Source organism: Bos javanicus, chromosome 10 (assembly GCF_032452875.1).
Source record: "Bos javanicus breed banteng chromosome 10, ARS-OSU_banteng_1.0, whole genome shotgun sequence".
NCBI classification, from domain to species: Eukaryota; Metazoa; Chordata; class Mammalia; order Artiodactyla; family Bovidae; genus Bos; species Bos javanicus.
This window is the reverse complement of record NC_083877.1, coordinates 28,673,092-28,696,409: the sequence shown is the minus strand read 5'-3', so window position 1 is coordinate 28,696,409 and position 23,318 is coordinate 28,673,092. Positions and strand designations below refer to the sequence as shown.

At 40.5% G+C, this 23,318-nt stretch overlaps 1 protein-coding gene across 1 annotated transcript in view; it reads left to right on the top strand.

The window, feature by feature from the left end:
• The window catches only part of RYR3 (ryanodine receptor 3), a 557,133-nt gene that overhangs the window by 227,447 nt on the left and 306,368 nt on the right, over nucleotides 1–23,318 (top strand). Inside the window, exons 4-5 of the mRNA XM_061430666.1 lie at nucleotides 17,914–17,988; nucleotides 20,236–20,314. Of these exons, the coding sequence (XP_061286650.1) occupies nucleotides 17,914–17,988; nucleotides 20,236–20,314 (154 nt within the window). The remainder of the gene's footprint in view (nucleotides 1–17,913; nucleotides 17,989–20,235; nucleotides 20,315–23,318) is intronic.

Sequence of the window (23,318 nt, the reverse complement as noted above, 5' to 3'; positions counted from 1 at the left end):
TGGTCTGAGCAGCAGGAGTCACAATTCTCTGACCCAAAGTGATTGGCCTGCATCACCAGAAGAATGAGCAACTGCTGTTTCCAGTTCATTGTTCCCTCTGGGCAGCCGCTTCAGTGTGTAGGGCAACAGGGATACACAAATCCATGATTTATTGGCTACCCGCATTTCAGTCAGTGTCGGTGGAAGAAACAATAGGACTGTGGTACTCCCAGGCTCTCTCAAGGATGCAGTCTCTTACAGACATAGAAAACAAACTTATGGTTACCAGAAACGGGAGGGGGAGGAAAGAGAAGTTAGGAGTTTTGGATTAACAGATACACACTACTATATATGAAATAGACAAAGAACAAGGATCTACTATATAGCACTAGGGAACACTACTCAATATTTTGTGTTAATAATAACTTAAGGGGAAAGAATCTGAAAAAGAATGGATACACACACATACACACATACACACACACACACACACACACACAAAACCAAGTCACTTTGCAATACACCTGAAACCAACCACAGCATTGTAAATCAACTATATTTCATTTTTTAAAACATCAATGTTCTAATCATAAGGAAAGAAAACTGAAAAATAGAATGGACTGTCAAGTTAACCTGTTTATATAAAACTCCAATTCCTTGTCTCAAAACCTCAGTCTTTTCCTAGAGCACAAATCCCTCTTAAAATTTTAACTGTATCTCTCCTACAAATGGAGCTACCCAGGCCATAGTTGCTTCACCTCTAATGCTATTGACTTAGCTGGTAATTTTTTATTAGATTTTGTTAGATTGAGCTGTTCCCAGGGCAACCAGGAATAAGCTCACTTGCTGAATCCCAGAGCTAACAGGTCAATTGGCAACTGATTTCTTGTTTCACTTAGTTTTTGTGTGTGTGTGTGTGTGCTTGTAGGAATATAAAATGCTCCTGGGTTCTGCCAGTCCTTTTCCCCCATTTTTCTGCCTGTCCATAAGGACTCACTGACTTGTATACTTTTTTCAAAAATGCATTCACTTCATTTTAATCCTGTTAATGAACCTTGAGATTTTTCTTTCTCGTGAATAATAAAATATCAATCAACATTCACAACATTCCTTCAAATTTACACTTGTCTTTCCAAACGTATCCTCCTATATAAAAGGAATCTATTTGTGTCTGTCCTTTTTATTTCATTTATTTATCCACTGTAATACTCTGCTTTCTTTTTGATCACAGACATGAAATTGCATGACTCTTTAAATTCATAGTGAATAATATTAGAGATTAGATTCTGTGGTGAGAGCTGTGTGTTAGATTGACCGCATCATGACTGGTAGGAAGGAAGCATTCGTATGATACCGAAAGGAAATATTACTTATAGCACATGGTGATCAAGACTTCATTTTTATGAAGAACATGAATTTAAAGTTCACAATGATAACTCTAGTGTAATTTCAGCCTTACTTAATTTTTCTGCCTTATTAAAACATGAGCACTTGTGAAATTATTTTTGCTCTTTGAGGTGACAGGTTTCCTGTGACACTGTATTGGGCTGTCCTTTCTCTGTTTATTTAAAAAGCACTTAGGGGATCCTTTTGGTATATCCTTTCCCTCCTCTGGTTTCATGGCACGATTTTCTAGTGTATTAAGGAAGATCTTGAAAGTGCATAAACAGGTATATATAGAAGCATATTGATTATTAGACAGTGATAAATTACCACGAATTTCTTAACTGCTTTCAATCGAGACTCTCTGTTCCTCTGAGTTTCCCTCTCACTGCAGACTCTGTAGATAACAGAGTTACTTCTTCAGGTTTCTGAGGATCTTTCATAGACAAGCAGTGATCCCTCCCAGTGTAAAGAGGAGAAATCCACTGCAATATTCTTTTTGTTGCTGTTGTTGCTTAATTGGGATAGAATTGATATACAACACTGGTATTCACTGAGACAACTTGGCATACTCGTATTGGAAAACAATTACCATAGTAAGTTTTGTTGATATCCATCACCTCTTATCCACATTATTATAATTTTTTTCCTTGTGACAAGAACTTTTAGGATTTACTCTCTCAGCAACTGTCAAACATACCATACAGTAGCGTTACCTATAGTCATCATGTTATACACTGTATCCCCAATGCTTATTTATCCTAAAACCAGAAGTTTATACCTTTTAACCAACTTCACCCAATTCCACCACTCCCAATCCCTTGTCTTGGTAACCACAAATCTGATATCATTTGCTATGAGTTTGAGTTTTAGATTCCAAATGTAAGTGAGATTATACAGTATTTGTCTTATTTCATTTAGCATAATGCCCTCAAGGTCCATCCAGGTTGTTGCAAATGGCAGGATTTCCTTCGTTTATGGCTGAGCGGTAGTCCATTCCACCACGTTTTCTTTATCCATTCACTTCTGTTGATGGACTTAGGTTGTCTCCATGTCTTGGAAACTGTAAATTGCTGCACTGGATATGGAGAGTGTGGATATCTCTTTGACATAGCCTTTTCATTTCCTTCAGATAAATACTCAGAAGTGGACTGCTGAATCATATGTTAGTTCTATTTTAATTTTTTTTAAATTTAAAATACTGTTTTCCACAGGAGCTGCACTTCTTTACATTTCCATCAACTGTACACAAGGGTTCTCTTTTCTCTGTGTCTTTGCTAGCATTTATTATCTCTTGTCTTTTTGATAATAGCCATTCTAACAGCATAAAGTGATATCATAACATTTCCCTAATGAAGAAGTGCTTGTACCTCTTCATGTACTTGGCCATTTGTATGTCTTTTTTGGGGGAAAAAATGTCACTTCAAGTCCTTTGCCCATTTCTTAATGAAGTACTTGGAGTTTTGGAGGTTGTTTTTTTTTTTTTTTTTTTCTCTTGCTATTGAGTTGTCTGAGTGTTTTATATGTTTTGGAGAGTAACCTCTTATCTGATTCTTAATTTCAAATTTTCCTCCATTTCCATTTTGTTGATTATTTGCTTTGCTGTGAAGACATTTTTATGTTTGATATAGTCCCACTTGTTTATTTTTTAATTTTGTTGCATTTGCTTTGGGTGTCATATCCAAAAACAAATCAAAACATTGCCAAGACTTGTGGCAGGAGTCTTTTCTCTAGGTTTCCGTCCAGGGCTTTTGTGGTTTCAGGTCATACATTCAAGTTTTTAATCCATTTTGAGTTAATTTTTGAATGGTGTAAGATCATTCTTTTGCATGTGAATATCCAGTTTTCCCAGCACTGTACTGAAGAGGCTGTATTTTCTCCACTGAGTATTCTTGGCTCTCTTGTCATGTATTGGTTGGTCATATATGCATGAGTTTACTTCTGGGCTCTTAATTCTGTTCCATTAGTCTATCTGTCTGTTTTTTTGTCAATACTATACTGTTTTGATAAAAGTTGTAATATAGTTTGGTTTCATACAAATTTCAATATTATTTTTTTCTATTTCTATGAAAAATGCTATTGCAGTCTTGGTTAGGAATGCACTGAGTCCATGGATGACCTTGAGTAGTATACATATTTTATCATCTAATCCATGAACACAGGACATCTTTCTATTTATCTGTGTCTTTTTCACTTTCTTGCATTATTGGTCTTGTATTTCTTCAGTGTAAAATTTTTTTACTGCCTTGGCTACATTTTTTCCTAAGGATGTTGTTGTTTGATGTTATCATAAATGGGATCATTTTATTTCTTTTTCAGCTAAATCATTGTTTGCAGTGTTCTTTTCTGTACCAAATCATCACATCACACTCCCACTGGGAAATGATTGATTGATGTTTCTCCAACCATTAAAGGAGTCAAATATTAGCACAAGTGTGATTTAGTTTTGCCTATTTTGGTATAAGTTGTTTCAAATTGTAAACCATGCTTGACATTTCTGAGCCATTCACTGTCTTCCTCCTCCTCTTCTCACAGGTTCAGTTCAGTTCAGTTCAGTCGCTCAGTCGTGTCTTGACTCTGCAACCCCACAAACTGCAGCACGCCAGACCTCCCTGTCCATCACCAGTTCCCAGAGCCTACCAAAACTCATGTCCATTGAGTCCATTGAGTGATGCCATCCAACCATCTCATCCTCTGTCATCCCCTTCTCCTCCTGCCTTCAGTCTTTGGTTGGTCATAACTATCCTTCCAAGGAGTAAGCGTCTTTTAATTTCATGGCTGCAATCACCATCTGCAGTGATTTTGGAGCCCAGACAAATAAAGTCAGCCACTGTTTCCACTGTTTCCTCATATGTTTGCCATGAAGTGATGGGATCGGATGCCATGATCTTCATTTTCTGAATGTTGAGCTTTAAGCCAACTTTTTCACTCTCTTCTTTCACTTTCATCATGAGGCTCTTTAGTTCTTCTTCACTTTCTGCCATAAGGGTGGTGTCATCTGCATATCTGAGGTTATTGGTATTTCTCCTGGCAATCTTGATTCCAGCCTGTGGTTCCTCCAGCCCAGTGTTTCTCATGATGTACTCTGCGTATAAGTTAAATAAGCAGGGTGACAATATACAGCCTTGATGTACTCCTTTTCCTATTTGGAACCAGTCTGTTGTTCAATGTCCAGTTGCTTCCTGACCTGCATACAGGTTTCTCAAGAGGCAGGTCATGTGGTTTGGTATTCCCATCTCTTTCAGAATTTTCCACAGTTGATTGCGATCCACACAGTCAAAGGCTTTGGCATAGTCAATAAAGCAGAAATAGGTTTTTTCCTGGAACTCTCTTGCTTTTTTGATGATCCAGTGGATGTTGGCAATTTGATCTCTGGTTCCTCTGCCTTTCCTAAAACCAGCTTGAACATCTGGAAGTTCATGGTTCACATATTGCTGAAGCCTGGCTTGGAGAATTTTGAGCATTACTTTACTAGCGTGTGAGATGAGTGCAATTGTGTGGTAGTTTGAGCATTCTTTGGCATTGCCTTTCTTTGGGATTGGAGTGAAAACTGACCTTTTCCAGTCTTGTGGCCACTGCTGAGTTTCCCAAATTTGCTGGCATATTGAGTGCAGCACTTTCACAGCATCGTCTTTCAGGATTTGAAATAGCTCAACTGGGATTCCTTCACCTCCACTAGCTTTGTTCGAAGTAATGCTTTCTAAGGCCCACTTGACTTCACATTCCAGGACTTCTGGCTCTAGGTGGGTGATCACACCATCGTGATTATCTGGGTCATGAAGATTTTTTTCATACACTTTTCTGTGTATTCTTGCCACCTCTAATCTCTTCTGCTTCTGTCAGGTCCATACCATTTCTGTCCTTTATAGAGCCCATCTTTGCATGAAATGTTCCCTTGGTATCTCTTATTTTCTTGACAACATCTCTAGTCTTTTCCACTTCTCACAGGTAGAGAGGTACTAATTTTAATGTGCCTTTCTCCTCTTGCCTGGAAAGCTTTGCTGTGGTTTCTTGCGGCTCTAGTTGGTTTTACTGTCAGTCCCAATCGGTTATCCTATCAATGTCCATGTGATGAATTTACTCTCTGTACAAAGGGGAGAAAATAGTTCAGGTAGTGCTTCCTCTATCCAGGGCCTGGCTTCTATTCACAGGCCAGAAGAAGAGACTTTTTCCCTCAAAAAATTTTTTTATTTTTCTTTTTGACAGAAGAATTAGTTGGTAGCAAGAACACTTAGAATTAAGCTAGGCTTTTGAAAGCAGCCATGTGAATCACACTGCCCAAGTGTTAGATGATTCAGAACAACTCTAAGAGACATTATAGATGTATGGAGGAAAGTGGAGTGTTATCAGTGAGAATGCAGAAGGGCCAGGAACACAGAAACCAGAGAATAGAAGATTGGAAGTAACTGAGTAGGGATGGGGTGACCAAGTAGTGAGAGAAGAAAAGTAAAAGTCGCTCCCCCTCATCTGTTCTGTTTTTTTGCCCTTAACTTCATCTCTTCCCAGGCCTTATAAAATCCAGACTGGTGGGAGAGGGAAGGCCAGATTGCAGGTAACACAGCTCAGGAAGGGTCTAGCTGGTCTTAGATCCATGACGATGGGTGTAGAGACCTAGAAGTCATGGGCCTGGACTCTTTTTAAACCAAGTCTAAATTGTCTAGAGCCCTCTCCACACAGGTTTTGCAGCAGTTATCTGTGTCTTTCCACCTGTCACAAACATGGCAGCAGAGCTAAGAGACTGAGAGTTTTAGCTGAACATGAGTCCTCGAGCTTTCAGGGACCACGGGCAGCAGCCATGTTTGTTCTTTGCTTTGGTAGGATTCTGGAGAAATGCTAAAAGAACAAACAGCTGCTGGTCCAGAATGAGGCTTCTGAGAACAGGGAGGTACTTGCTGACTGTAAGCATCATATAGAGTACTTATATGAAGGGCCCACTGTGGCTGGGAAGATTCAGAAGGTGGTGGCTCTTAAGCCTGGCTATGTCTTAGAATTATCTAGGATTCCTAGGACTCATCAAAGATCTATCAAGTAAGAGTCTTAGGAAAATAGCCCTGCCTTTGGGGTGTTTTTTTTTTCTTTATTTTCATTTTGAAAGCCCTACTAATGATTCTGATGGATATCTGGGATTGAGGTGCAATTCTGTATGATCAACCCATGAGAGGTTCTGAAGACCCATTGCCTCTGAACAGTGTGTGGTCCACAGGACACATAGGAAGTACTAGGAGCACCTGTTCTATCCATCCACTGGCTTGAACATACACACAGAACTCTGAGAATCAGCTCCTCTACCTAAGGCCACTTCATATCCTTCAAGGAAAGATCAGGCTTTTGTGTGTTGTTTTTCTTGGAAGTGTAAAGTTGGCCCTGGGCTTATTTTGTGGATGTAGAAAGAACAGGATGGAGAAGGCAATGGCACCCCATTCCAGTACTCTTGCCTGGAAAATCCCATGGATGGAGGAGCCTGGTGGGCTGCAGTCCATGGGGTCACTAAGAGTTGGATACCACTGAGCAACTTCACTTTCACTTTTCACTTTCATGCATTGGAGAAGGAAATGGCAACCCACTCCAGTGTTCTTGCCTGGAGAATCCCAGGGACAGGGGAGCCTGGTGGGCTGCCGTCTGTGGGGTCGCAGCGACTTAGCAGCAGCAGCAGCAGCAGAGAGAGCAGGATACATTTATCTCTATGCAGCAAGAACATAATTGGGAATAGTGCAAGGGAGTTGGAGGGATAAAGGAAAAAGAAGTGGTGTTGATAAAGAGAGAGAGAGAGAAATAGGTTAAAGAGTGCAGGGGAGAAGGAGGACCAAATAACAGAATATACTAAAGTTCATTTTCTTCCTCATAGCCCATATGAATAGAGGTATTTGCACACAGTAGGACTCAATAGTGGTTTTGTAATAAAAACTGATCCCTATTATGTTAATTCCCAGGGTGAATGGTGATTTTTCTTTCCCCTAGAGACATAGTAGATTAAAGATAGTATTTGATTTTTCATGTCAAGGTAATCTGACCTTTTAGATTTTTGTTGGAAATATTTGTTATTCATTAGCTTGGGTGAAAGGAAATGGTTGAGCACAGTTTTTGGTGCCACTGGTCTATCATTTCATCAGAGGCCTGATGGATGATGAGGATGTGTGGTTCATATAAAAACTAGAGCAGTGACTGGAAAACAGATCTGGCTGACAGGGGCCTTTCATGTAAAGAATGGACTTGGCAATGTCAGGTTCTTACAAATCTGTTAGTGAGCTATAGGAGAAAGGGGGAAAATTAATTCAGAGAAGAAAATAATTGCTTCACCTCTTTCAAGGTATCCTTGTCATCAGCCTAAATGTCATTAATACCCTGACAAATATCTCCTGTCAATTTGCTTCTTTATAAGATACCATAATAGAAAATAAGTTCAGGCTGCCACCCTGGCTGTCACGTGTCTACCTTCTAAGAAAAGCACAGATTCATCTAGAATGACCCCCATGCTCAATTTGGAGGCAATCCCATGTCCACCTTTGTTCCCCCTCAATGAAGAATGCTTATCCTCCTGTTTCACAATCAGCATTTATAAAATCACAGCCCAAGTGGGAATCTCCAGAAGTCATTTAATTATTTCCTCACATGTCATGGGTCGGGAAAGAGAGGAGAGAACATGATTGCATGTGTCCACCAGTCTCAAAGAGCCAGGACCCTTATTTTTAAAGACTTGAAAGGCAGAAGATTCCTCAGTTGCCTTTAGTCATGAGTACAGGGCCCACATCTGCACCATCCACAGGTTCTTCCTTCTCATGACTTGAAGTACTCACAGGAAATTGTGAACTCGGGGTCATCACAGCAGCTCCTCTGCGATCCCTAAGTTATCTGAGCCATCCCTCAGATTTTCCTTACCCCTTCAGCCAGATCTGTGCAAAAGAGAAGCCCTGTAAGCACTTGCCTGAAAGAAAACATCTTCTTGCTGTGCAGCTTCTTGTTACTGATGATGCTTAAGACCCAGAACTTACACTTCCGCACATCAGGTTCTGGCCTTTCATCCTTTTGTCCTGAACTGTTCCCAGTTCAGGGAAATGAAATTAATGACTTGAACAAAAATGAGTGTCAAAATCCTCCTCACTGAGGAAGAATAATTCCAGGTGCATCCATGAGGGAAGGTTGGCTGAATTCAGTGAATTGTAAAATATCATTTGGCATTTTTGGTACAAACTGTGGTATATTTGGCATTCAGTGCTCAGTCGGGGGATGGATTATTGAGGTTTTGCTTGTGTTTTCTCTATTTAAGAAGTGAAAGAAATTAATGATGCTGACCTGTCTTTGTGCACAGCTTTTGGAGCATCCTTTCCTCGGGCTCTGGGATATGCAGTGGTGGAGAGGAGGCAGCCCTGAGCGGGTGGGAGGTGGGGCTCCTTGGAGTCACAGTCCCCCTGCTGACCTTGCAGGGAGAACACGGCCACAGACAGAGCAAAGGCTGCCATAGGCCCTCTGCAAACCAGTTTCAGCCTTTTCTCTTTGGAATCTTGTTGTGCCTGCAGCCTGTGAACCGTGGGCCTGTCTTGTCATTAAGGCAACTGGGGAGATGATCATGATCACTGAACTTGGGAAAGAGAGAGATGCTGCACGTCCTCCTCTTTTCTGAACTTCATCAAAATTCTGTTTCATGATTTCAGTTTTTAACAATATCCCTAGAGGCCCACAAAGGATGCCAAGAATGTGGCATCCTTTCATGTGTTTTTATCTTAGGGGCCTGCACTTTCCTGGTTGAGTTGGCCCAGACTCGCTTAGAAGGTTTCTTACAGGGGAAACCTCATTAGGGGACTCTGTCCTGATGCTGTTGCTTTCTCAATGGCCAATGTCTCAGAAATCTTTGACTAAGAGTTTTAGATCCAGGTTAATTATCTTTTTACAAGTGGAAAATCAAGGTGTCAAATAAGAGAATGATACCTTAGACTTTTTAGAATGTCTTTGTATCGTGAAATAGGGACCCAAAAGCTGGACTTGGCAATAACCTAGCTGAAGAATAGAGTATCGGATCCAGAAAAAGTGGTGAAGAAAAGGATTTAGTGTCCTGCATTGGGTTTTTCAGGATTTCACATATAGTGAGGGAATGAGGATGACTAGGATGTGCTTATAGAATTGCTCTTGGCATATTCCCTGGCTCTGACTCCAAATCACAAGTCAAACTAATCTGACCTTCTGACCTTGGCTCTTTCTAAAGTCCAGTATACTACTTTGCTGCTGCTGCTGCTGCTAAGTCACTTCAGTCATGTCCGACTCTGTGCGACCCCATAGACAGCAGCCCACCAGGCTCCCTAACTGTCATTAAAAATGGAAAACTGTCTCTGTTACCAGCAGTTTCCAGTCTAAGACCTGTTTGGAAAATGCCCCATTAGTTCCTTTGGTGCCATTTGAGCTGGCAGTTCCCATCTGTCCCTGATTATGCAGTTCTGTCAACCTCTCCTAGAAAAGTAGGGTGCTTAAGTGGAGTCTTGGGAATTTAGCCAGAGGGGCATGATGGCTTGTAGCAGTTGGGGAAGGTGGTCCTAGAATCTGATGGCTGGTTGAGGCAGCGTTGGAAGCATAGAATAGTGTAGAAACCAAAGTCTCTAGGAGCAAGGATGGAGAAAGAAATGGCAACCCGCTCCAGCATTCTTGCCTGGGAAATCCAGTGGACAGAGGCACCTACAGTCCGTGGTGAGCTATAGTTCATGGGGTCGAAGAGTTGGACACAACTTAGCAACTAAAGAGCAAAAGGAACAAGGATGGAATCCAAGGTGAAGGGTCCACTAAGGGCTATCAGAAGAGCCAGTGTGTTTGCGATCCAAGCAAGAGTGACTCCCTGGGCAAGAAATGTCCCCTGTGGAGTCTGGGCTAAGCCTGAGGGAACTCAGCGGAGAACAGAGGTGTCTGGGATAAAGCCTGCCTTTCTGATCTTTCCATCCAACATCAGGGTAGGGCTAGACCATGGAATCAGTGCCTAATTGCTAGCATGCTAAGTATGCTTTGCCAGCCACCATTCAGGCAGGTAACTTACAGAGAATTTACAGAGAACTTACAGAGAATTTACATTTACAGAGAATCCTGGCAAATTAATCAGACCTCAAGGAACTGAAGTTTTAAGAAAGACAGAACACTTTCGTAGCCCTCTTTTCCTTAAAAACACATGCAATACAGTGCTGCCCCCCATGCACACACACTCATTACTGAAATGACCTTTTAGTAGTGGTGCTAAAGAAGAATTTGGAAAAGCAAAGTCCAGTGGTTCTGCACCCAGTCAGATGGCTGTTTCATTTTTATAGGTTTCCTTATCATTCTTGCATATATACTAATAGTGGAAGGCATATTGTGCTCTGCCTTTTCCACAGTGGTCTATCAAAACCATCTTCTGTGTTTCTAGGCACCTCTGTAAATTGTCTTCTTTAATGGCTGCAGGATAGAACAGCCTGAAGAAGCCCCGTGTTTTACTTGACAATATTTTTCTTCTGGATATTCAGGTCCTTTCCAGGTTTTTTGCTTGTTCCACGATGATGCTTTTTTCACAACAGTACCCATACTGTTTGGCTTTTTAAAAAAATTACTCCCAGAAGTAGGATTACTGCAGCAAAGGTTTTTCATTTCTTTATGCCTCTTTTTTTATATCACCAGATTGCTTTGCAAAAGAGTTGTACTCGGTGCCACCTTGTACAGAGTAGCACCAGCTAAATTATAGCTCTGATGGCATTCACACTTTTGCTCCATTTTTGACAATATAGTTGATAAAACATGATACATCAAAGTTGCTTTAATTGTCTTTCCTTTCATTACTAGGAGGAAGAAAATCTCTGCCATATGTTTTAATTTTATGCCTGATATGAATCATTTATTCATATCCTTTGCCCGCTTCTTTATTTGATGCTTTTCCCCCTACATTTCAATGAGATGTTCATCCTTTTGTCAACGTGATAACAAAGAGTTTCTCTACTGTATTAAATGTTGATACTTCCATTGTTCTGAAGTTTAGTAATCTTGGTAAAATCCTGTCTTTTATTTCCTGTGAGTTTATCTGTTGCTTCAGAGCATGGAGAAGCATTAGCTCTATAAAAGAATGTGGGCTGTTTATTACATGCTAGTTGTCATAGAATTTAATTTTAAAATGAATTATTTAACTGTTACCCACCCAGAATCTATCTTTTACATTTCCTGTGGATCTTACTGAACACTTTTCTGTTTTGCTATCCACATATCAAAGGGACATTTACTTAATAATCGTGTCTTCCCCTCATTGTACTAAAAAAATCTGCTTTATCATGTGCAGCAGTTCAGATTTGTTTATGGACTATCTGTATTGTATTACATTCTCCTTTTGAACCATTACCAGAATCAATGAATTAATTTTGCTTCTTGACATTTCCTAAAATGTGGTTCCTTTTTAGAATAAAACTTTCTTACTGTTTATGTTTGCAGATTAATTTTATAGTGATTTTGTTGAATTCCAAAATACCCTACCTGAATTTTCATTAAAACTACATTGAATCTGTAAGTTCAGTTTAGGAGACTGAGCATTAGCAAACACTAGTATTCTCATTCTATGGGCACCCCACTGCAGTACTCTTGCCTGGAAAATCCCATGGATGGAGGAGCCTGGTAGGCTGCAGTCCATGGGGTCGCTAAGAGTCGGGCACGACTGAGCGACTTCACTTTCCCTTTTCACTTTCATGCATTGGAGAAGGAAATGGCAACCCACTCCAGTGTTCTTGCCTGGAGAATCCCAGGGACAGGGGAGCCTGGTGGGCTGCTGTCTATGGGGTTGCACAGAGTCAGACATGACTGAAGCAACTTGGCAGCAGCAACAGCAATGAAGTACACCTTTGCATTTCACCAAATCAATTTTTATTTTATAGAGCAAAAGTTTGTGGTTTCATTTTGAGTGTTTAACTCAACATTTAGGTAAATTCCTTAAAATTTTAATGTCTTGTACCAATGGTGAATATAAACTTTCGCTGTGTTTTCTAACTGAACATATTAGGTTCCTTTTGCTTCTGCTGCTAGGTGGTTACTAGTTTTTTGGGTTTTGGTTTTTTTTTTTTTTTTTTTCACTTGTATGGCATCATGGTTACTTAGCTGTCACCTGTGTCAAAGGAAACCTCCTGGGTGATGTAAAAGGCCCCCATGTGTTCAGGAAATGTTGCTCTGTGACCTTCTAGCAAGGCCTCTTTCTTTCTTTGATGGCCTAAAAGAATGGGGGTGGATAGGGGGAGGAAGGAAGATGGAAGTACATACATCCCTACCCAGGAAGTAATGTCATGCCTTACCAGCCCTCCAGGAAGTATGCCCCAAAGCTTTCACAGCTTATGCTGGATCAAGGAGTCTCTCCAAATCCTGGGACCCCCTAAAGTGGAGTCTGGGGTTCCAGATTATAAAAGAAGGTGGTTTAGAGATCTGATAGTCTTGAAACATATATGGCTGGAGAGAAACAGAGTTACCCTCCCCTTTATTGCCATATCAGATTTATCTCACTGGGTGACAGTGTCCTCTGGGAACCACCAAAAGAAATGTCAGTGACAGATTCACTTTTGCAATTACAGATGAGATGATTGAATTAATGATCTAATGGAACATTTTACCGTAGGACATGGCATCAGGGCACTTTTGCTGGCTTCTCCCCTTGCTCCACTCCAGTCAAATGAGATGGTACCACTTATTCTCATTCTCCCAATGATGACAGCCAAGGTCACTCCGAGCCTAGACAGAACTGCCATCCCAATAAAGTCTCACTAACTTAAGGTCTGGATCCCCCTTATGAACAGACCTAAGAAGTCTTCTGTGTGACACATCATTGCTTTCCTGGGATGTTATCCAGAATTAGTGTCAAATAATGAAAAGAGTTGGTAGAATTTGTAGTTAGACTCAAGTTCAAATCCAAATTCATTGCTCACAAGCTGACCATAAGAGAGTTTCTCTTTTCCCATCTGTGTAAAGGAGGCAAAAGGACCGCTTCATCCAGTTATTATTCATTCATTCAGGAAATATGAATATGAAAATGACATTAAGTGCTTGTTTGCTAGGCACTTATAAGTCATATAGATGTGACAGAGAACATACCAAAGACTCATGGAGCTTATGTCCTCAGGGGAGAGAGGGAAGAGAGATACATATCAAAAATAATATATAAGCTAATAAATACCATGAGAAATAATAAAGAAAAAAAAATATTGTCCAGTAAGGGGGTTTGTCTTTTAGGAAGGATGAACAGAGAAGGCTTCACTAATGAGATATCTGAGCACAGAGATGGATCAGAATGGGAATGAGCCATGAGAATGTTGAAGGAAGAGCACAGAGGGAAGCGCATGTGCAAAGGCCCTGCAGGAGGCATTTGCAAGTCTGAAGAATAGAGTAAGGGCCATGTGGCTGGAGCAGAGTGGGTGGTGGAGACCCTCCTCCTGGCAGGTGATGAGGTCAGATAGGTGGAGGGGACCACATCAAGTAGGGCAGGGATCACAACAGCAGGTCAGGTCTAGCCTATGCTTGTTTATATACAGCCCTCTAGGTAAGAAGAGCTTTTAATTCATGAAAAAGTTGTTTCAAAAAGAAGACTATATTACATGTGTCCTGCAACGCTTCAGTTACTTACTGTCTCATCTTTTATAGAGAATATTTTGACAGTTCCTGATGCGCAGCCTTAGAAGCCACAGTGTGAAAGGAAATCATGAGGGGAGGGTTGAGTAAGAAAGTAATGTGAGGTGATTGACAGTCTTAAAAAGACAGCTGTGACTGCTGTGTTAGCTCAGACTGTAACCAGAGAGGGTGCAGCGGGGAACGCAGTTAAGAGGCCATCGTTATAGCCGGGGTGAGACGGAGCAGTAGGAGGGACCAGACTGAAAGCACAGGGGCGCTGGGTAGTAGGTGGATGGAGAATATATTTTGAAGGCGGCACCAAATGTGCTTTGGATGGACTGTGGCATGTGAGAGAAAGGGAGAAGTAAGGGATGATTCTAAGATTTTTCAGCCTATATCCTCTCTTTAGGTTGTCTTGGAAACTGAACGAGAGAGTCATCTTTTCTGTCCTTAGGGTTTGATGCCTCCAGTTCTTTTACCATTTTGCAGTCAGGGTTACCTTCCTAAGGTACAGTTTTTATTGTTCTCCATTCCAAAGTCTCCCCCAGTGTCCCATGAGCTGTTGAACCATCAGATGTGGCTCTCCATAGTCTAACAGCCCCAAGTCATTGCCAGCTATTCCCTTTCTTCCAACCCTAACCAGTGAATTGTCTACCAGTCCCCCCATGAACTTCATAGTCTCAACCTCCAACCCTTTGCCTGTATGGGGTCCTTATTTTTTTTGTTTGTTTGTTACATTGTTAGATGTCAAGGATCCTACCAGAATATTATGGCCTACATTTTTGATAAAGCAGCTCCTTAACACCCTCATCACCTTCCTGGTCTATTCCTATCCCAATGATGTTTGGCTTCCCCTCTTTTAACAGGGATGTCTCTCTGTAACATGGGTTTTTATGCACAAGCCTTGTCTCCTGCCAGAATACAGACAAGAAAATATTGTCATAGAGCACATGGTTAAATCCTCCCCTTTATTAAATCCCAGCTCTGCCCTTGGAACCTATATGACTGAGCAAGTTACTTTACTTCTCAAAGCCTCGGTTTGCACTTCTGTAAAATGGAGGTAATTCCATTGTCACTTTGCAACACTAATCAAGAAGTAAAATGAGGTGACTCGCTTACTATAGTTCTGTGCCTGCCATATGATCAGAGCTCATTTAATTGACACAGTTGTGTCCGTTCTCCTTCATGAAGCTGAGGAGCTGAGACAGTATCTTTCTATTCTTCCTGGTGCTGTGTTCCCTGATTTTGTACACTGTAGGCAAATGAATATATTATTTAAAAAATTGGGTGAAATGAGTCAGGTTTTAGACTTAACTCTGAGTTCAGTTCCCCCCACCACCACATCAAGCTGTGTGACATCTAGGTAAGGCAAGAGCCTTACCTCTGAGTTTCAAATTCTTCACATTCCGAGAGTATGAAATCACCCCTACCTTGAAAAGTTAGGAGAATAAGCTATGATGGTTGTAAAGCACCCAATGTTTCTAAAGTGTGGTTTGTGCCAAGGATAGTGTTCTCTGGAATGATGATTACCAGAGCTTCTGCAGAAAAAGCTCCTTTGCTGTACTGCCACTGAAACTTGATCATTCCTTAAAGCAGTGGTCCTCAAAATGTGGCTTCTGGACCAGCAGCATCAGTCAATGCCATTTTCCCCAGAACCCTTTAGAAACGCATGTTCTCAGGCTCACCCCAGGCCTAATAAAGCAGACGCTGTGGAGTGGAGTCCAGCAGTCTGTGTATTAACAAGCTGATATTCTCAGGCACCTAAGACCCACTGCCTTAGCAGAGGGAGGAGGTGGCTTGTGATGTCCCATACAAGCCCAGCGGGGTAGTTAAGTCACTCTGCTTTTTGTTTGCATCAAAATAGAGGACATGAGGGCCAAGAATGTTGCCAGCATTGGCAGAGAAGGGAAGCACAAGCCCCTTAGTGCCACTCTGGGGGGCCAGCAACTCCTGATTCTTTACTTAACGAGTCCTCGAATTGGAGGAAAGTGTAACCCATGATAAACAATAGGAAGTATAGTTCAGTTTGAGACACAAGACTAATCTGAGAGCATAAACCCACACCATAAACCATCACAGGCTATCAATTCACTTGCAGTAGTACAACTATACAGGAAGAATACCAGTGAGACTGACGAGATATGAAAACTCTTTTAGTACGACTAATTCTAAAGTGAACTGTTGACACATTTGTAAATACAGCAACTAAAGTTAGTTCAGATAGTTTCAAGAAATCCTAAAACATTGCAAAGAACATTTAATCTTTTCATAGTATTAAAGTCTAGAGAGCATTTAAATATCTCTACAGCTATGGAAAAAGCACAACCACATTTATATATAGTTGCTGGCTTTTTAACAAGATACCACATTTATTTTTTTCCTTTTCTTTAGGCTCATGATATGACATGAAAAATCATGTCTTTGACAGGGTGATTCTGTTAATCCAAATTTAATCTGAATAGAGTTGAAATAAAAGTACTCTGCCTTCTTTCCCCCTTATTGTCTGTGGCCCTGAAGGAGGGTCAACACAGGAGAGGAGCAGACCCTGAAACCAGCCCTTGGGCTGCTGCTCTGAAGCACTGGCTAAAATACCATGCATAAGGGGTGCCCTTGGCTTATGGAAAGAAAACATTAGAATTTCTCTGTATGATTACTTTTTTTATTCTACCTTGGCTAGCCAACATTTTTTTTTCTTTTTTTGCCACTTTAGTTTTTTAATTGAAGGATAATTGCTTTACAGAATTTTGTGATTTTCTTTCAATCATCAACAAGAATCAGCCATAGGTACACCCATGTCCCCTCCCTCCCAAACCTCCCTTCCATCTCCCTTTCCATGCCACCCTTCTAGATTATCACAGAGCCTCTGTTTAAGTTCCCTGAATCATACAGCAAATTCCCATTGGCTATCTATTTTATATATGGTATTGTAGGTTTCCATGTTACTCTCTGCATATTAATTTTTAATCTCAGGCTTTGAACTTTCTTTTTATGTATATTTGGGGATGGGAGCCTACATTCACATATTTTTTCCTAAAAGGAGTGTGTGATCAAAAAAGTGTGACTGCCTCTGAGGGTAAGTTCACATGACAGGGAGAGACTTGGGTAAAAGGTTGAAAATGATGGGGAAACAAATCTAGAATCTTCTATAGATTTCAGTTTTCCATGTTACCTGGTCACCTGTCACTGGAATACATAATGGTTTTGTCTCCTATCATGTCAATACTTTTCAGATCATGGTTGTGCAAATCAAATAAAAGGAAAAGCAAGAGGCAGACACCACGGCTTTATGTGGGGCTGTCTCTTCTTCTTGAGCCTGTCCCATTGCTCAGACTGCCACTGAGTGGACAGCCAGAGTGGTGCTGCCTGGTGGGGCAGAGAGAGGGCACCTAAACGGCCCCTTAAGTAGAGGAGATATCTATTCCCCATCACTGGTTACCCTTTTAAAGACCCAGATATCGGAGCCATCACTCACTGGTGAAATGAGGGTAAATTAGACCTGTTTAAGTGAGCGAGTAGGAGGCACAGGTGCCTTAAAAAGTCCACAAGGCACAGACTGAGTATATGATATGCCTTGTCCCTCCCACCCCATACGCTGCCTTTCTGTCACTAGGCTGTAGTTACATCACATTTGTTTCTCTCTCTCACTGAACGCTTCTGAGAAGTTTCAAAGGAAGGTAAGCAGTACCTATCTCATCCACGTGCTTTTCTGATAGAACAGCTCTGGGTTTCTGCTGATCCCGGGCAGGGGCCATTCTGGAGAAGAGGTTTGGCCCCACTCGCCCTCTCCCAAGGATGTTGCATGGCTGCGGTCAACCAGTCGCACCCCCCCGCCTGTAGGCTGGCCACTTGCTTCTAGAATGAATTCCTTGGGAGTTTCGCCATGGGTCTTTCCTCTGTAGTGTGTCCTCCAAGAATGCTTTGCCCTCAGAGTAGCCACGCCTGGCCTGTGCTGACACTTCTTGCCCTCTTTCCCCACAGGCAGCACAAGGGGGTGGCCACAGGACCCTGCTGTATGGCCACGCAATTCTCCTGCGGCACTCCTTCAGTGGCATGGTAAGCTCACCTGGATCGCTGTCACCACTCAAGGAGGCTGAGGAGGAGGGAAAGGGTGGGAAGCCAGCGAGTGTCTCAGTCAGGTTAAGAAATCAGCAGGAGCCACTCGGAATGGAAATTATAGTACATTACTGTCTTAGTAACTTACCTCACTTAGCAGTTGTACATCTGTGTTTGCTTAACGTCTGACCACCTTCCTTCCCACTCCATAAGGAAAAGGATTATGTCTTTTTTTTTTAATTTATGTAACTAAACCTAACTTGACCAAGTGTGGTGCTCTGATATACTAAATGCTTAGAAAATATTTGTTGAATGGATAATCAGATAAACCTGGAATAACTGATGACTCGCATGTATAAGGATAACCAGCATAGGTGGAAAATCAATCAAACGGGATTTTTGTGAAATTTCTCTTTTACTAGCTAAAGGAAATAGGATGCTATCTGGTCCTTCATTCCTGAATTTGAAGGTATTATGTTAATCCAGAGGCAGGAGGCAGATAAAGAGAAGAGCAGTCACAGAAAGCAGATCAAGCTATAACTATTCAGGGATCTAGAACTAGAATTAACCGAAATGAGATAACTCAGTATAACTTGAATTTTTTTTTCAAGTTTTAATAAATGTAATTTTTAAAATTCAAATATTCCAGTTCTTTTGCAGGGAGTGTTAAGAGGAATATCATGACCTCAGTCAAGTATAATATGAGGCAATTCTAAGGATATTTACCCCCAGTTCCTACATGTATCATTCTCCCTTACTATCAGTGTAAGGAACATTTCTTTCTCTAATCCCAGTGGAAAACTGTTACGTTAACTCAGGACTTTATTTTCATACGTTTTACACCTGCAGCGGACACTGCAAAATTCATCTCAAAGCTTGAACTGTCAAATTGGCAGGGAGAACAGCAGCTGCTTCTTAAATAATTTATTTATTGCAGCATTTTTTTTTTCCTGAACACTGGTAAGAAGTTGACCTTTTCAGCCTGAACATTCATCTGTGATAGTCCCTTGTGGCAAAGGACAAACAAAAATGACCAAATAGAAGGTTATCTGAGCAGGAGATGGGGACCATTTGAGAGTAGGGAAATTTTACACCCTGGCAATCTCTAGAACTGAGAGGTGATCATTTATCTTTAGGAATCTGGTGCTTATCCATAGGGTAAATAAAACCCTAGCACCTCTCTTTTTCTCCCTAAATAGAATAAATAAAAGCTCAAACAGTATACTTCTCTTGGCTTTAAAAACTCAGGCTAGCATTGTGCTACAAAGAGGAAGGTTTACATTATTCATCGTTAGGTTGGTTGCCCTCTACTCCCAAGAAATCCCACTCACAGTTAACATGAACTCTATACTAGCCAGTTCCTTTTAGGAGTAGCTCTGAGAATAAAGCCAGTGAGAGATGTCTATACCATACAATGATTCTGTGTTTTCCTGTTGCAGAGAATTAGAATTATAACTCAGGAAGTTTGTGCCAAATGCGTATCTGCCTCTCAGTCCAATTCTAAGACCACTTGCTGTGGCTGTCAATAAAGGAGGCAGGGAATAGGCTGTGGACTTTTTTCCTTTATTAAGTTACCTTTGAAAATAATTTTTAAATTTTACATGCATGTGTATTTTTATAATTAGAAAAAATCAGATATTACTTGAGAAGTTTTAAAGCTAATAAAAAAACTGAAAAACAGAAAATAAAAGAAATGAGGATATTATCATGGATGTTCCCACTGTCCAAAGACAACCTGCTATCAGTTTGGTGTAATTCCCTTTAGCCTGGTTGCTGGCATTTGAACTTTGCATACGTAGCAACCATACAAGTACACTGTTTTGTTTATATTCCATACTGTTCTACACTCTTGATAAATATTCTCCATGGTAGCATAATATTCCATAAAATGAAGTACCAGAGTTTATCAACCTTTCCATTATTATTGGTCATTTATGTTCTATTCATATTCTCAGTTTAAAAGTTTCAGAGTATCTTTGAACTAAAACATATTTCATATTTCAAACTTTTTCTATTTAAACTTATTTCTCATAGTCCTATGAGTCAAATCACTGGGTCATCAGATAAGAACATCTTTGAGGTTTTAAATACATTATGAAAATATATCCCAGAAGCACTGTAGCCATGAACAATAAAGAAGCCCTTTTCATAGTAGCTCAGTGTTGAAACTGAGAAGCCAGCTAATGGTGAGATGCCAAGATCCGAGAGAAGAGTATGACTTCACTAGCATCTGCTCTTATTCCACAGTATCTAACATGTTTGACCACATCAAGATCCCAGACGGATAAACTTGCCTTTGATGTAGGTCTACGGGAACATGCCACAGGTAAGTCAACACACCCTAGATCTGTTGATCAGTGGGATCTTGGGCTAGGGGGTCTTGAGAAGGAGGCTGGATGCAAATCATTTGGGATTCCACACCAACCTGGTCAAGAAATAGGTCTGATAGAACTCTGCAGAAGAATAATAATAAAGAATATTATTGGAATGCAGAATGAAAACATAGGAATGCAAAATGAAGGTGAGCACGAGGCTTTAACCACAGTCTGCCAGAGTCTCAAAGAAAAACAATTTTTAGGGTTAGATACTGAAAATAGTAGAGAAGTTATTCCACATAAAAACCAATGGTAATGAATAACCGCTTTAAAAAACAAAGCATAATGAAGGTTTACATAATAAAGTATAGTCTAGGTTTTAAAAAAGTAGTCCCATTTTGTTCCGCAGCGAATCAGCTATTTTTAAAGCAGTGTTTCCCAGATGTTAGTCAATGATATCCACCTTCATAGATTTGCCATTCCTGTGCATCAACTTTATTATTAATTTATATTTTTCCTTAAATTTACTTTTGTGTTTAAAATTTTATAGACAAAACTAACATCATTGCTGTAAGTAGAAAACTGGTATTGTTTGCTGTAAAAAAAAGAATATAATGTAAAGAAAACCGTGTCACTCAATAATTGAAGAATGTTGGCAAATATTAGAAAAGTGTTCATGGTATACAAGCTCCAAACTGAAAACTTTCTGTTAGAACCAAAAGGTTTGAAAGTAGTAAAGGAAATTTCTCACTATATGACTCAGTGTTGTTTAATCGCCCTCCACCACTAGCACTATACATCATATACTACGGGAAACACTGGCTATTTTTTTTATTTTAGTTCGATCAAAAATGACAGTCAAGTGGTGGATCCTAAAAAAGATGGTAACCAGGACGATGCAGGTTTAAATGAACAACAGAAGACTAAGATAACTATCAACAAATGTTTCTAGTTAATCAAACAAGGGGCTGGCTTGCTGTAGGTTATTCCAAAGACCAGTGGAACAATGGATAGAAGTAGAAAACAGGCCCGTTTCATCTCAGTGAAGGAAATCACTTTGTAATATCTACAGTATCCAGCAAAGGAACAGCTGGCCTCGAGATGGAAGGTGTTTCCTGTGGCTGGAAATATTCATGAGCAATCTGTCTGCCAAGGGCATTACGTATGTAATTTCTGCTCCGTTTAGAGGTTGGGCTTAAGGACCAATCAGGATTCTTGGTTGCAGACAGCAGAAACTGACTCCGTTAACTCAAGCAGAAAGAGAGTTTACTGGAAGGATGTTACATAGACTTCCTCTGAAGCTGAGCCCCAGGCTTAGAAATTGGGCAGGAAGAAAGGCCAGGGAAGAGCAAACAGCCTAGGTCACACGGCAGGAAGAGTCTCATTGGAGACAGTCTTTAATATGACATTTTCCCCCAAATAGGAGGGGAGTTCCATTGTTGGGGTCAAAGAAGGACAGTTCAGTTCAGTTCAGTCGTGTCCGTGTAATTATTCTAAAACTACAGCAGTTCATAAGGAGATGGTCCAAGATTATCTGATTTTACATATGATTTAGAAAAAAAAACTTATAGTTTAACCTGTTTTAAAATTAGCCTCCAATTAAATAAATAAATTTATAATAAAATAAATTAAAAAATCTAGAGATTAACCTAGATTTAATCTGGCGGGAAGGAATCTAGAGTTTACCTGGATCTGTTATTTCTGGATCATACATAGTCATGTCCAAGAACACCTGACGTAAGCCCCCTACCTCTCCTCCTCTTCCCCTTTTTATACAGAGCAGAAGAGTGGGCCTGCCTCAGCCCACTAGGTTTGGTTTTTTGTTTGTTTGTTTGTTTTACTAAAGTCAGATTATAGTTGAATATGATCTGAGGTTGCTTTGTTTCCAGCTAAAGCGTGTTATTCTTAAAATATAATCTCCTCTAAGGTGTTGTCAACCTTTGCTGAAAATTACAAAATGAGTGACGTGACACATTCTGAGTGTAAGCTGACTGACCTCTAAATATAAACTGTCTGTCTGTCTTGGAGCACATAATCAGAAAAGTCATATATGGTCACACTATTTATACCAGTAAAATGACTTTAGACTTTTTGAGACTTGGGAAGAAATTTGAGAAATAACCACTTTCTAGTCATGTGTTCAGGAAACCTGTTTTTTGTTTTTAGTTACTAGAGGCTTCAATAAAAATATAGGGAAATAGCAGAGAATATTACTGATTCTACCACTTTTTTTACCCCAAATTCCTAAAATCAAACTGGGTATGAATTCTGCTAACAGATGAGGGAAACACATGCATCAGCCCAGGTTCAGGCTGGCTTTTCAGAAGCTGACATTGGCAGAAAGACGGGGGGACAGGGTTGACCAGGTGTTCGTGAAAACCTAGAACCTAAAATAATTTATTTTACCTCCCTCATCCCCAACCCATTTCATATTCTCCTTGAAGAGAGTCAGCTTGGTATATGTGGGAGAGGGGAAGAACTTCCCGGCCGCTCAGATACAGTTCAGTAAGGCCTGGGGTGAGTCTCCTCTCTTTAAGAGGAGGGTTGCTCAGGAACCGACAGAATAGCATTGCTTTGTTTACCCAGGTCATCCTGGGAATGCACTTTTCACTCAGAAGCCGCTTTTGAATTGAAAACAAATAGTTGAGTTGAATCTCTAGGAGAATGTGAGGAGAAGTTTGGAAGCAGTTTCTTGAATATTTCTGGAAGTGTTTCCCCTACACAGTGAAATGATTTGACTGACTTAACAGAACTGATGACCATTTTGCCCTTGGTTTTGCTTAAGGAATTCTTTCTTTTTTCCCTTTGAAAAGTTTTTGTTGTTTTTTTCTAGACATAGATTTAGGATTTGTTTAGAATTGGGGGAAAAAAACACCGAAAGGTATTTTGGTAGGAAAAAAACACCAAAAGGTGTTAGGTATTTTAGGACCCTCAACTGGCCCTCACATACCCTGCTGACTTGGGGATTGGCCCATTCCTGGGCTCCAGACCACTGCCCTGTCCCCAGGAGAGGGC